The 14744-nt window shown below is 45.4% G+C and overlaps 1 protein-coding gene across 3 annotated transcripts in view; it reads left to right on the top strand.

Moving 5' to 3' along the window:
• The window catches only part of LOC121281767 (UAP56-interacting factor-like), a 48605-nt gene that overhangs the window by 28257 nt on the left and 5604 nt on the right, over positions 1–14744 (top strand). For all 3 annotated transcript variants that reach the window (XM_041194730.1, XM_041194728.1, XM_041194729.1), the window contains 2 exons: positions 172–246; positions 2594–2714. In XM_041194730.1, coding sequence (XP_041050664.1) covers positions 172–246; positions 2594–2714 — 196 coding nt within the window. The remainder of the gene's footprint in view (positions 1–171; positions 247–2593; positions 2715–14744) is intronic.

Here is a 14744-nt window from a genome sequence, read left to right as displayed (position 1 = left end):
AAGATGCTGGAAAATTCTCTTTGGTTATGCCAACCATGTGTAATTTGTAATTCTAAATCATGTGAGAATCTTGTTTTAACATTGCACTAATCATTTCATATATACGTTTATGTGGAATTACACTATGCTGCTTCTAGATTGATCGCTGCATACCTGACTTTGATTTTCTAGGTGGCGACAGCAGTCAACTTCTAGCTCCATCTTAACAGTATCTGTACCCAATCCACAGGCCAACCAGCAAGCAGTGTAAGTCAACAGTATCAAGAATGCTTCCTTGTCAGAAAAAAACTTAAACCTAAAAGTATTATTTATAACAGCAAATATTCTGTGCCATTGCTCGTGGTGAGTCATAGCATGCATTGCACATAACAAGGTATTATCAGCAAAGTGTCAGCGAGGACCTATTACAGCATGTGGTGGGTGCAGTAGGAGGACTTACAAAAAGTTTAAATATATCTACATGTAAATTTAGATCTACACCATCCTGCAGCAGAAAGTAAGCGGGCATTCATGATACAGCAGCAAAATACTGCGGATGCTGGCAATTTAAAATAAAAACAGAAAATGCAGGACACACTCAGCAGATCTGCCAGCACCTATGGAGAGGGGAACAGAGTTAATAGCCCAAGCCTTCTGAGCAGAGGCAATAATGAGCAGTTTGCCGCTGCACTTGAAGATTCCCCTGACTTGATGCTGCTGCACATTTCTTCTGGGGCCTTTCAATCCCGGCTGTCAGAGAAATGCACAATTCAGTGTCCCTCAGGGAGCTCCATCAGACTGAAGCAGAGTCAGGGAAGACAGGACACACCTTTTTTATGGCACTAGCTGCCTTATGATAAGTTTAAAGGTCCATTCTTTGAACATTACAGCATGGATGAGTAAGTGCATGAATGAGTAAATGGGTAGGTTGGATGAGGTGGGTAAGTTGGTATGATGGGGTAGGTGGGCGAGGTGGTAGGTGGGTGAGTGGGCAGTCAGGCTGCATCAGGGGTGTAGTTTGTGGTCATGGTCAGTTCAGAGGGTAGTTGGGTGATCAGAGGGGGCAATTGCAGGTCAGTTGTGAAGTTACTCAGGTGTTAGACTGGGTTTTAATTTGTTTAACATTTCCTGGGTAACTATCCAAGTCAATAATTCAGATGTGTTCCAAATCTTCAACTCCAGTTCAAAGTTGGAGATATTCACGGAGGGTTTCAGGGCATAAGGGAATTGCCCATCAAAGTTTAAACTTCCACAGGTTCCTGACGTACGATTTTCAGTCGTACGTCAGGTCTTCAATGATCTGGAGACTGGAAGGTTTGGCCCAATGTTTCAAGTCAGTGAAGCATCAGAACATTGATGAGAAACACTAATTCTGTTTCTCTCTCCCCAGGTGCTGTAAGACCTGCTAAGTACCAGCATCTTTTTTTAATTCACAATAAAGCTCTCTCTATATGATGCCAGAAGTGTACCAGGAACATTCTGATCACCTAATTTTTCTTCTTCACCCCCTATATGATAGTATCCCCTTTTGACTCCCCTTTTCCTCTACACATTCAAGTGCACATGAATTTACGCCTGACAATGCCAAGTCACGATATGTTTGCACTTGTATGGCTTATGACTAACAGAGCTCCATAAATGCCTTACTGATGGTATCTGGATCAATGGAGTTGAGAGTGGACTCCGTTCACTATCAACAAGGCAATGGGATATGGAGATACAAACACTCATTCAATTTCCTGACCTTACAACACCCATGATTGCTTTTTGGGTTGAAATTGACATTTATTTAGGTATGGGTTTTAGTGGCTTTTGTGCTGGTCTAGCAACCCAGAGTCTGTGAGTTTAAATCGCAGAATGCAAGCTGTCAAATTCAACACGTTTGATCATTTGTGAGCTCGCACCAGAAAATGGCTATGAAAGCTGTTGGATTGTTGTAAAAACCCAACCACTACACTAATATCGTTCAGGAATCATACTGAAACCAGGGTCGATTGTTTAAAAGCAGAAATGGGCATCGTAAGGGTAGCAAACTGAATGAGTGTTCACGTCATATCCATATCCCCATTCCTTACTGATATTTAACAGTCAATATCAAACCGCAGCCCCTGCCCCTCACAATGACCCAAACATCTTTGATAGCTGTACCTGCTATCTTTACATGGTCCAGCTCACTTGTGATTGAACATGTCGTCATAGCAACTAGGGACGGGCAATAAGCTATGCCTTGTCAATGTTGCCAATGCCCAAGAACAAATCATTTCTTTTTGTGATATGAAAGTGTATAACATTGTCAAATTTAGAAAAACAACTCCACCATATATCTTTAATAATATTCATTGCGTTCAACATGCAATTTTTTATGCGTCACTTAAGCAGGCAATATTGGCATACCTTTTGTCAAGGAATGATCGTTAAAAAATACTAAGCTTTTATCAGAATTGACACAAAGCAAGGGAAATAATGCTAATTAGACTGCACCTCTTGAGTTCTTTAAATTATGAAATAGCAATTTTATCACACTTTAGGATACACAATCCTATGTATAATATATAACAAATTAATTGAATGAAATAATGCAGAGCTTTAATTGGAGTATATGCTACATTCACAGTCAAAGACGAAGAATCCAACCCCCATCTTTAAATGGAAGAAAAAGGATGACAACAAAAGCAGTGAGGAATCAACCAAAAGGAGTTTATCTTGGGTTCAACTTTAAGAGCATAGCCAATCAGGTACTAGATTGTAATTGAATCTTTGTTTAATTTGTTAATGGGATGACCATTGCTGACAAGGCCAGCATTTATTGCCCATCCCTAATTCCCCCTGAGAATGTGGAGCTGAGCCACCTTCTTGAACTGCTGCAGTAGTGGAAGTACACCCACAGTGCTCTTAGGGAGGGAATTCCAGGATTTTGATCCAGTAATAGCGATGGTGGGTGGCTTGGAGAGGAACTTGGAGGTGGTGATGTTCCCATGCATCTGCTGCCCTTGTCCTTCTAAGTGGCAGAAGTTGTGGGTTTGGAAGGTGCTCTTGAAGGAGCCTTGGCAAATTGATGCATTGCACTCCTACAACTGTGCATCAGTGATGGAGGGAGTGAACGTTTAAGTTGGAGACTGTGTTGTCCTGATGGACATTGAAGTTCCCCATTCAGTGTGCATTCTGTGCCCTAGTTGTCCTCAGTATTTCTTGCAAGTGGTGTTTAGCATGGAAGAATACTGATTCATCAGTTGTGGCAGTGTGGGAGGTGTGAATCAACAGGAGGTTTCCGTACTCACGTTTGACCTGATGCCATGAAATTTCATTGGGCCATTCTGAGAACCCCCCAGACCCTTCTCTCCACTGTGCCACCCTCCCAGTTTGTCCTGGTACTGAGCTTTTTGAGTGTTGTTGAAGCGGCACTCGTCCAGGCAAATAGGGAGTATTCCATCGCATTCCTGACCTATGCCTTGTGGATGGTGACCAGGCTTCAGTTATCTCATTTAGCTAGCTGGCTTGAGTGTGGTCCAGAATTAAGCCAACAGCACAGGTTCTATCCCCATACCAGGAGGGCTGCCTCCTTGCCTTGCCAAATGCTTCACATTCGTGCCTCCCAAGATTTATAACCACTTGTCTCTCTTGAACAGAGAGGGATGCCATTGGTCTTTCATGGACTATGGCTGTCACCTTGTGACCACGCTTTTGGGGAGTCAGGAGATGATACTTGCTGTAGAATTCCCAGCCTCTGATCTGCTCTTGTAGCCACAGCGTTTATATGGTTGGTCCAATTTAGTTTCTGGTCAATGGTAGGGGATTCAGCCATTGATTGTCAATGGGAGATGGTTACATTCTGTCTTGTTGGCGGTGGTCATTACCCGGCACTTGGCATGAATGTTAGTCACCTGACCCAGTCTGACAAACATGTCCTTCAGGACTCAACCAGCACAGTCAGCAATGAGCCACTCTTGGTGATGGACATTGAAGTTCCCCACTCAGTGTGCATTCTGTGCCCTAGTTGTCCTCAGTGTTTCTTGCAAGTGGTGCTTAGCATGGAAGAATACTGATTCATCAGTTGTGGCAGTGTGGTAGGTGTGAATCAACAGGAGGTTTCCGTACTCACGTTTGACCTGATGCCATGAAATTTCATTGGGCCATTCTGAGAACCCCCCAGACCCTTCTCTCCACTGTGCCACCCTCCCAGTTTGTCTGTTGTGTCAGTGGGCAAGGACGTACCCAGGGATGATGATGAAGGGATATGAGGCATTGGCTGGAAGGTATGATCCAGTGAATATGACTGTCAGGCTATTTCTTGTTTTGGCTGTGGGGCAGCCGGTAGGGTGTGCTTTTGTTTTTAAGACTTAAACACATTGCAATGGGCCTAGAATCACATTTGGGCCAACCAGTTCAGGATAAAAGTTTTCCTCCCCTGAAGGATATTTGTGAACAAGATTGTTTTTTTACAAGAATCGGGTAGTTTCATGACCATCATTACCAAGACTTATTCCAGATTTATTAATTGATTGATTTTAAATAGCCTAGCTCAATGGTGGGATTTGACCTCATGGGGAGAATTTTCTCCCCGTTGGGGGGGATTGGGTGGGAACGGGCATGGGCGTGCATGCAGTTGATTGCCACCTGTGATTGGCTGGGTGGCGCCATTATACGTGGGTGGACCAATTAAGGCCCGTCCAGCTTGACGCGCACCCAGAAGCATGTGCGCAAAAGAGTGCAGAAATCTCCCTGAGGCACAGAGCTACCACAGGGAGATTAGTTTAAGTTCCAAAAATTTTAATAAAGAAAAAAAATTTTAAGACATGTCCGCTCATGTGTTGGAGGGATGGGGGTTAGTCGGGGGTGTGGGGGGATGATCAGTGATGGGGAGGCGGGGGTGTGCGTGGAGGCTTGGGAGGGTAGCCAGGAGGCTTAGAGGGGGTTCAGGGTGGGGTCAGTCCTATAATTACGCAGTGGTTTTAATTCTTCTAATGTTTCCTGATAATTATCCCTGTAAGACAGCTGGAACCATCTGAAGTCTGCAATTTATTTTGGAGTATTGGGTGGCTTCCGGTGCAGGGTAATTGCCCAGTGGATATTTCAAATTCGCAGGCAATTGCCATACAATTCTTCCAGGGGAGTGAGGGATGGGGGTGTTGTAAGGGGGGAGGGTGGGTATTGGCGAATGCATCTTTGGGGCACTCTCCCCTGGTTACGATGCTGTGAAGACATGCCAATGAACTGTAATGAAAACATTTATTTAATTTATAAAACCTTCATGAAACCTGATCCTACCCGGATGAGTTTTCATGATAAATACGAAGGCCGCCAGGGCTCCCGGCCAGCCTGCCAACCTTATGGTTGGACAGGCAGCTCAATTAATCACTTTAATTAGTTTTTAAATGGCCTTAATAGGCTTTTGACAGTTTGGCGGGCGCGCAGCCGACTCCGCTGTGCGCCCACTGAACTGAGGATCAGAATGACGCGCGGTGACATCAGGACACACGCCTGACGTCACTGCGTGTCATTTTATGCATTGGTGAGCAGGGTCCAACCCCGCTCGCCAACCCGAAGATTTTGCCACAATCCTCCACAGAATTAGTCCAGGCCCTTCGATTACTAATCTAGTCACGTGACCATTTTGCTACTGTTCCCTTAGAATCATTAGACCACAGCATCAATCACCATCATTTGCTTGAAGTCAAAATAGATTTATTTTGCCCTATAACTCCCAATCTCTGGGGTGTCGTCCCCCCAGGGGAGGGTATCCCAAAGATGCATTCCACCATACCCACCCCCCACCCCCCCAGGAAGAATTGTACGGCAATTGCCTGCGAAGTTGAAATATCCACTGGGCAATTACCCTGCACCAGAAACCACCCGATACTCCAATTTAAATTACAGTCTTCAGATGGTTCCAGCTGTCTTACAGGAATAATTATCAGGAAACATTGGAAGAATTAAAGCCACTGGGTAACTATAGGACTAACCCCACCCTGAACCCCCTCTGAGTCTCCTGGCTACCCTCTCAAGCCTCCTTGGACCCCCTCCCCCCCGCTGATCATCCCCCCACACCCCCGACTAACCCCCATCCCTCCGACTATCCCTGCACGCCTGACTAACCCCCCACTACCCTGGCTACCACCCCATCCCCCTAACTGCCCTCTCGGCTTCTCGACTACACCTCACCTACAGACTAACCTCCACCCCTAATTGCCTTCCCAACCTCTCAACTACACCCCCAACTGCCCTTCCCACCTCCCCCCGAACAACTCTCACCAACTACCACAGCCATTGGTCACCTCCCCATGACCATCCAATGCCCCACACTGACCACTTGACTCCCCCCACAGTCCACCCACCCAATCCCCAACTGATCATCCTTTCAACCACCTGACTCCCCCCACTGACCACCCGACTCCGTCTCAATGACCCCCTGACCCCCCCATCCCATACAGCAGCAGTGCATAAAAATGGGGCGTGTCTTCCTTTTCCCCAACTCTACTGGTCTCAACTGAATGTTTTGGGAACCTGCTGCACTATACCTTTCTCACCTGGCCCTAGTCGGAAGGTTGAGCGAAAACGGTGTGGCTGCATTTTAGTGTAAGTAAAAAGGAGCAGAGTGGCAATCCGACTGTGATCTCCACTCCACGGAAGTTATGGCTCTTTATTTTTGAATTGTTCAATAATAGGGGTAATCCAAGGATATCCTCCCTGGCAAGTGTCTACTTATTGGCATTGGGAGACACAGGCTGGAATTTTGCTCACCCACCAGGTGTGGGCTAGCAGGTGGAAGGGGTTGTATAAAGTTAGTTGGAATTGGGGGGCGGGGGAGGAATGTTGCTGGGCTCATTGCCTACCTATCTTCGTGGGGATTTTACCAGCTGTGGGTTATGTGTCGGGCCAGTTAAGGCACTTGTGGCTAATTAATGGCCACTTAAGGGCCTCTTCCTGTCATAGCTGGCATTTTACCAAAGGTGAGGGGTGGGAGGAGAGTGCCCACTCCATATGGTGGGCCTGCTAGGTAAATGGTATGACTTCAGGATGATGGCCCTGCTGCTGTTGCACCTTGAGCCCAATCAACAGCAAGGACTGCGCCCATGTTTTCTCCCCATCACCCCAGGCCTCCCTATTACCAATCTCTTCTCCTCCCTCACCAGGGCTTGCCTGACTGACCTTGGCACAGCCATCCCATTTACCTAGCCAGCCTACCTCCATCACTGTTCCTCATTGGGGACTGGCTACAGTCCCAGCAGTGGCCACCACTTGGCTAACAGCTTTTGGAGGCGGGACATCCTCTACGAAAGAGGGGGAAGCCGTGACCACAGGCAGTTAACTCCCTGAAGACTGTAAAATCCAATTGACCTGGCCCAGCTGAGGTGGAATCGCCACCAACCTTTCAGCCAGTGCGCTGAGTCATCACCTCTGCAAAAAAAAATTCCAACCACAGAAGTAAGAAGAGTATCTCCAGAATGGCACTATAGTATCAATGAGAAATTTTTTCCTTGTAATCGTTCAAATTGTAAATTAGAAAGATTTTAGATGATTGTGCCCAAGATATAATTAGAGAATAATCTTAACCTGAATGTGAAGGAAGAAAGTGTTGACAATATTCACAAGTATTGAATTTTACAGGCATTCAGTGCTTGGTAAATATTTTGCTTGTAGGCAAAGCATTCACATTAATTCATAGTGACATTGATTCATCAAGAATGCAACCAGTCTTGTGCCAGCAAAGACTGGCTGATTCAGGCTCCCCTGCGCATCAAGTCACTGGGAACTCAAAGTTCAGGGCACACAATTCATTATGGGCATAAGGACTGTAATTTGCAGCCTGCCCAATCCAGTTTGGAGAGAGGTGAGTAAGACACAAAATTCGACTATCCATCTCATCTGAATGATTGTGGCGCAGGTTCTTTTGCTTCCAGTATTGGTCTCTTCTTCTGAACAGTACCAGCAAGCTGCACATGGAAGGAGGCACTGACAATATAGCGACACAACACATGGCACAGGCAGCCTGCTTTTTCTTAAAAGTGTGGCTGCCTTTTAGAGGGAAGATGGAAAAGAATATTACTTTAATGGACATCAGAGCACACTGAAGAATCCAAACTGATGGATGCGGCACTGGAGGCACTAATGATGCAGGTGAACCAAGATTCTGCAGGTTATAGAAGACTCTCAAGGACCACCCTCATTACAGAATGCAAACAGGTGACCAGGAAAGTCAACTCCCAAGTCTGGCCTGAAGTCTGGCCCATTTCGCCGGCGGAGATCGGCTATCTGCCCACCCAACAAACATAAAATTCTGCCCATTAAGTTTATTTATAATATACTCAGCAGCAACTAAATGTGTGCTTTCAGCTCTCACCCTATCTCTACACTGACTGCTATTGGTTACTACAGAACATGTGATCTTGCCTAACAGGTATTATTCTTAAAGGTACATTGCATACTAAATAAAACCATAATTAGTACAGTGGGAAAATGTGAACTTGTCCACTTTGGCTGGTAGAATAGAAATACAGTATACTATTTAAATGGAGAGAGATTGCAAAACTCTGTGGTACAGAGAGACCTGGCTGTCCTGGTACATGTCCTGGCAACAGTGCCAGAAGATGTCTAATGACATGGGTAGTCAATGTCAATAAATGCATCTTCTCGTGACATATGTCATGACAGCGGACCATGGCCCGAATAACCTACGGGCACATTAAACCTTTAAAGGAAGCGATGTTTTTTTTTTTAAAAGGCATACAAGCAAATGCTGGCTGAGAATGTAAAGTAAGCACTTCCTGGAAAATTCCTTTGTGGATTACATTTGACTAACCAATCCAGAGTACATGGAATGTTGCACCTAAAAGGTATCAAGGCCAACATCAGACAGATACACTTGAAAGGGAGAGATGCAATACAAAACGATGAACTCTAATCTCCAGTGGTTGTAGACACAATGGAGACTGATTACCATCTCAACAGAAATTATCCCCTGTTGAATTATATCTCAGAATATGGAAATTATCTGATTTGAAAGAAAGCAGATTCTGGGCAAAAGACATGTTTGTTTTTTCCCTTCCAGGAATACACAGGAAAAAGGATTAAAAAGCTAGCTGCAAACCTGGTCTGAGTGTTCTAGTTCTGGTGTACTAGTGTGTGCTGTGAAGGTCATAGCAGAAGAACAGCAACTAGGCATCACTGCAGCTTGCTGGTACAAGTCTCTCCCCTGTTGCTGGAGGTAAGTCACAAGTCAGCGAAGCTACAGTCAAAAAGGAAACAGGATAACCCCTTCAGCTAACTGCAGAACCAAGTGTCTCCAAACCAACTGCTCAACTGTCAAAGTCAACTCTACTAGAATCGCCCAACTTCACGGCCACAACATTTCACCATCTACTCCTCATGGACAAACCAAAGACTGATTCATGTACTTTCTAAAACTTTCATTTTTGGACTCAGCTTTTCATTTCTAATCTGTGTGTTTGCGTGTTGTGTTTTTATTATTTTTCTTGGGTTTTTAGTAACTAATAAACTTGCTCTTTCTTTGACTCAAGAAATCCTGGTTAAATTGGCTCCTTCTAAAACATGGATAAATTTGGACTGGGAAAAGATATCCAAGAGGGAAGGGATCCTTTTTAAATTAACCTTGTTGCGACCAACTGAGGGGGTTGAATAAAGGAGGGGAGCCAGTTCATCCCTCCTCACTTGGGAACATAACAATTTGGGGTACCTCATCCAGGATCATAATTAATTGGAGGACCTCAACTGGGGACCAGGCGTAACACATATACCCATCCCAACGCCAGCCACTTAAGCTGCTCAAAGCCCCAGCGTTCATCCAGCATCAGCCTTTGAGACACATGACTCATGCCTAACATCCAGATATTCCACCTCAGCCTCACACACCTACCACTGCTGCCAGCCTCACAGCCACCTTTCATATATGTCCAGCTATTCAACTATGATAGACACATCACCCAAAAGCAGTCCTAAACAACCACTGGCATTATGCCCTGTTTCTTGCAAGATAATGTGGCATACAATAGAAGGGAGCAGAGCAGATCTGGCAGGGGACAAGGACACTTTAATGTCCTGAGCCCTCCAGAGGGGATGGTTCGCTCCATCATAGTGCCAGCTGCAATAGGGCTCGCAGCATCTGATATCACTGAGAACATTGAGGATGACTGTATTCCTGCTTTATGTTTCTTCACAACTCCCAGCTCACCCTCACCCTGCTATGATGAGCAAGTTGATAGTTTGGCCATGGATCTTTGGCTTCTCACCTCACCCTCTGCTTCACTGACAACAGTTTATCCCTTCTTATTTCCTTATTTCAGACACCCAAGAAGTGCCACCTGCATGATTATAGTAGCCCAAGGAGGAAGAGGGAGAGCAACACGCAGCAGTATTGAAGAGGCCCCACCATTTGACCTGACACTCACCCACCAGCATGGATACTGGCGCTGCATTTACCCTGAAGGCTTGTACAGAGTGGGCATCAGCACATGATGAATCACTGTTCACAAATGGGCTGCAGCCAAGCCAAGAATAAAGGTGCATTTGGCAGCTCATGGGAGTGCGAGGTGGCAGATGGCTATTGCTACCAAAGACTCAGACGAGGACCTTAATGGAGTGGCATACAGGAGAGTGCTGAATGGCATGTACATGGAGATTCTGGGTACATTGGCTGGCCTGCCAGACTGCCTTCTGTCACTGTCAAGGAGCACAGATCAGTCTGGCTTTGGTTTGCAGAGAGTATGGCATAGGGTTTACCCCCTCCAAATTCTCTGGTGCATCTCGTTGCTTTTATTCTTTAACGGGACATGGGCGTCACTGGCAAGGCCAGCATTTTTTAATTTCCCATCCATAATTGCCCTTGAGAAGTTGGTGGTGAGCCATAGATTTGAACCGCTGCAGCCCACGTGTAGTTACACCCACAGTGCTGTATACCCAGAGGTACTATCCACTGCTATCCCATACCTGTTGCAGCCTTTGGGGTTTGGACAGATCATGTATTCCCCTGCTGTACCTGTGGGGCTGCAACAATATTCCCTGGCAAATGGACCAAAACATGTCCAAAAATATTCTAGGCACTTTACAGTGGAAAAAGTTCCATAGATTTTGCTTGCCTGCAAACAGGGGACCTAGCCTTTTAAATAATGCTGCTGCAAGTCCCCTTTTGTTCTCATGCGTCTGTTCTTGGGTGTGAACAATGCAGCTGTTGTCAGGACCCACACTGTCCAAATTTGGTAACTTGACATCATGTCAACCAGTTGGGCTATGTGGCATTATGGTAGCACTGTTTCAACATATTTGGGTGTACATAGAAGAATGTCTGAAGAACGTTGCATGAGACTTGAACGTAGCAGCGTGCGGCATTTCTTGCCCCTGAGGAAGCAAGGTAGCCTACATAACAGCGCTACCCTACTGCATTCCATGGCTATAACATTTCTTTCAACACTGCTTCTGAATAGCATAAGTAAAGATCAGTGGAAATGTGATGAGAGCATGTTTTTACCTGTTTATTATATGTGTTGAAAGCTAAATAAGTATTGCTGTCACAAAAGTTGGATTTGCTTCATGGTTTCTTGCATTTTTACAATTTTTCTCAGTTTCAAATGAGGTGTGAAAACAAAATATTGGAAATGGGGGTTATGCATTCAGGTGCAAGTCAACATGTTGGGTTTAGAGATGATTTATCTGGTGGAGCGAGCTTTGTGTCTGTCTGTCCCTCTCTGTAAATCTTCCACGGTCATGTGCATCATGATGTTGTTGGCAGACTCTCCACAGTACTTCTGCTATGAATGAGTTATCCATCTCCAGTGGGGTTGGGGGTCAGGTTGCAGAGTGGTTGTGGGGAGAAAATGGCTACTGTGCCAGCCCTCTGTTTTTATCTGTGGTTCAATTAGAGGAATTACCCTTAGCTAAAATGTTGCAAAACGCCCAATATTTACAAACAAATCTGTGATGAGAGCTGTGGAAAGATCAAACACAATCTGTTACATGGGAATTATGTAAGAGACGTGTGTGGGGGTTGGGGAAGGGGGTGGTTGGGGCATCACTAGGGGTGGTTACCTAGAATTAGGCAAAGACTGAAAGCCAAAACTAAAGCAAAAGAGCAGCAACAATGTTGGCAGCAGTGGCAGGCACTACCTATACCAAGCCATAGAATAAGATTTTGAAAGCTAACCGAAAGTAGAAGCAAAGCCACATCCTATTACTGCCACAGTAAAACCAAAAGCATGTGAGTGGGCAGATTTCCCTGCACCATAAAATTTATTACATCTGTTGGTATTCTTTTCACACTACAGGGGTGCTTCCAATCAGAAACAATGGCCAAGATTTTTCAGTCGGTGTGCGGGGGCAAGCCCGACATGCTGGCGGGTAAAATGACGCATGATGACGTCGGGCGTGCGTCCCGACATCATCGTGCTGTCTCATGATGTTTTGTTCAGCGGGCACGCACTGGAGTTGGCTATGCACCTGCTGATAATTAAAAAGGCCTATTAAGGCCATTAATGAAGTAATTAATGTAAAGTTTACGTTGCCCATCAAACCTTATGGTTGGCGGGCAGGCGAAAAGGCCAAGCGGCCTCTACTTTTTTTTAGGAAACCTCATCCACAAGTGGGATGAGTTTTCCTAAAGCTTTTATGAATTAAATAACAAGTTTTCCTGAAAAATAAAAACATGTCCCATCTCATGTGACATGGTCACATGAGGGGACATGTTTCATTAAATTTTGATTGAAGCGCTTTTGAAAACAATAAATAAAATCAATCTCGCTGAGGCAGCCCTATGCCTCATGGAGATTGCAATGCTCCTTCACGCACTTTCGCGAAAGAGCACTGGCCCTGACACTATCTCCTCCCACCACCCGCACAGGTAGCGCTGAGTGTTACCGCTCCTGTATTGCGCTGGGTGGGTCTTAATTGGCCTGCCCACGTAAAATGGCAATGCAGAGCCCATTGCGGGCAGCGGTCGGCTCTGCAACCACCCCCACCCACTCCCGCCGAGCCCGCCCGATGCAGGAAAAATTCAGGCCTATATAATTAACAAATGTGGGAAATCCGATATGACCAAATCATTTTGCACTCAAGTCCTAGGATATCTTTAGAAAACTTCTTATTGAAAAGATTTTCTTACAGAATTGAGTAATAAATATACTCCATGCCGTATTCAAGTTCTTGGCAGTTGACAGTTAGCAGTTAATAAACTTTGAAGAGATACAAATCTAACCCACAGTAGCAGAATTGCTGAAAGTTTTTCCAGGCATTAGTTGTTTGGCATTTTGTTTAACATGTCTTACTATCCACCTGCACATTTATTATATAACTTCGTGCTTCAGTGTATTTTAATATCTTCAAAACATATAGAATAATTATTCAAGTTGTGAGACCCATTGGTGTGTAAGTTGATTTAAGAGGGTGATTTGTGAAAGTGTTCAAGTGGGGAGCCCTGCTCACTGGGGACTTCAACAAGTATGTCTTATGTATTTGTCATTTGGATCGTTTTAGTCAAGCTAATGTAAGTGCATTCCATCATGTCTATTGTGGCCTGAATCACTTTGGGCTTTATTAATGCAGTGCTCTTAACTCATGATTAGACTTCTACTGCAGATTTTGCATCTTTCCTTTTATTTTCTGAATGTATTTGCAATACTTTCCCCCATTGCTGAAGGAACATTGGGAAACAGTAAACATCTTTGTAATTGCAAACAAGGGCCAGGATATTTCGGATGATGGGGTTTCCTGTCCCGCCACCCAAAGAGTCGGCGGGGAACACACCCCCGCCGGCTTTGCCTGCCCCGCAGCCACTTGGTGCTCAATTGGCTGTAGGCGGGACTTTCGTCCCCTCACTCAGGAGGAAGTCCCACTTGCTGGCCAATCTGATTAGCTGACAAGTTTCCAGTGCCTGCAGCGACAGGAGCTGTAGTGGACAGAAGAGGAACTTCCTGAAGATGTTAGAGCTGAAGTCCTAGGAGAGAATGGAAAGGTAAGTTTTCGGGGTCTGGTGGGGGGAGATTTGGTTGGGGGGGGGAGGCCTAGGGGAGGGTGGATTGGGGTGTTGGGGAAGAGGCCAAGGGAGTGGAGGGAGGTCCAGTGGCTACCAGACCTTAAGGATTGGGCAGGGGCCTGGTGGCCAAGGTTAGAAGGGGGCTTCTGATGGAAGCCTGATCATTTTCGGGCTTCCCCCACACCCAGGAAATCCTCCTGCCAGCCTAATAATTGGCCACTTATAGGCCTCAATTGGGGCAAGGGTGGGCAGCCTGTCCGAGGCCCCACCCGCCCCAGCTTAAAATTGTTGAGAGATTGGGCAGGCAGGAGCCCAGTGGAAAGCCCATTAGTTCCATTTCACGCTCTCCCCCAAAACAAACCCACCGATGGGGGAGCATGAAATTCAGGCCATAATTTTTAAATGGTATGTTGCCTCCCTATTGCCAGAGTAAACGTAACATTAAACAAGTGTAGGACATTCTCTGGGGAGAAGATTGGTCAGATATTGTAACCAATGGCCTAGGTAGACAAAGTGTTAAGATACTTCAGGGAAAGTTTCAGGAGCTAGGAAAAAATAATTAAAAAGGATGTTAAAAATAGCAATCTCAGGTTGACTTCCCAGTGCAACGTACCAGTAATTATTGAAACTCAAATACAGCTAAATGCATAGCTGGAGAAATGGTGCAGGACTTTTCATTTCAGATTCTTGTGACATGGGGACAGGGGAAGGGGCTCCTTTACAATACAGATGTGTTGTAGCTGAAAAGAACCAAGACCGATGTTCTCACTGAGAGGCTAACTAATACTGT

Source organism: Carcharodon carcharias, chromosome 9 (assembly GCF_017639515.1).
Source record: "Carcharodon carcharias isolate sCarCar2 chromosome 9, sCarCar2.pri, whole genome shotgun sequence".
NCBI classification, from domain to species: Eukaryota; Metazoa; Chordata; class Chondrichthyes; order Lamniformes; family Lamnidae; genus Carcharodon; species Carcharodon carcharias.
This window is presented reverse-complemented; position numbering and strand designations above follow the sequence as displayed.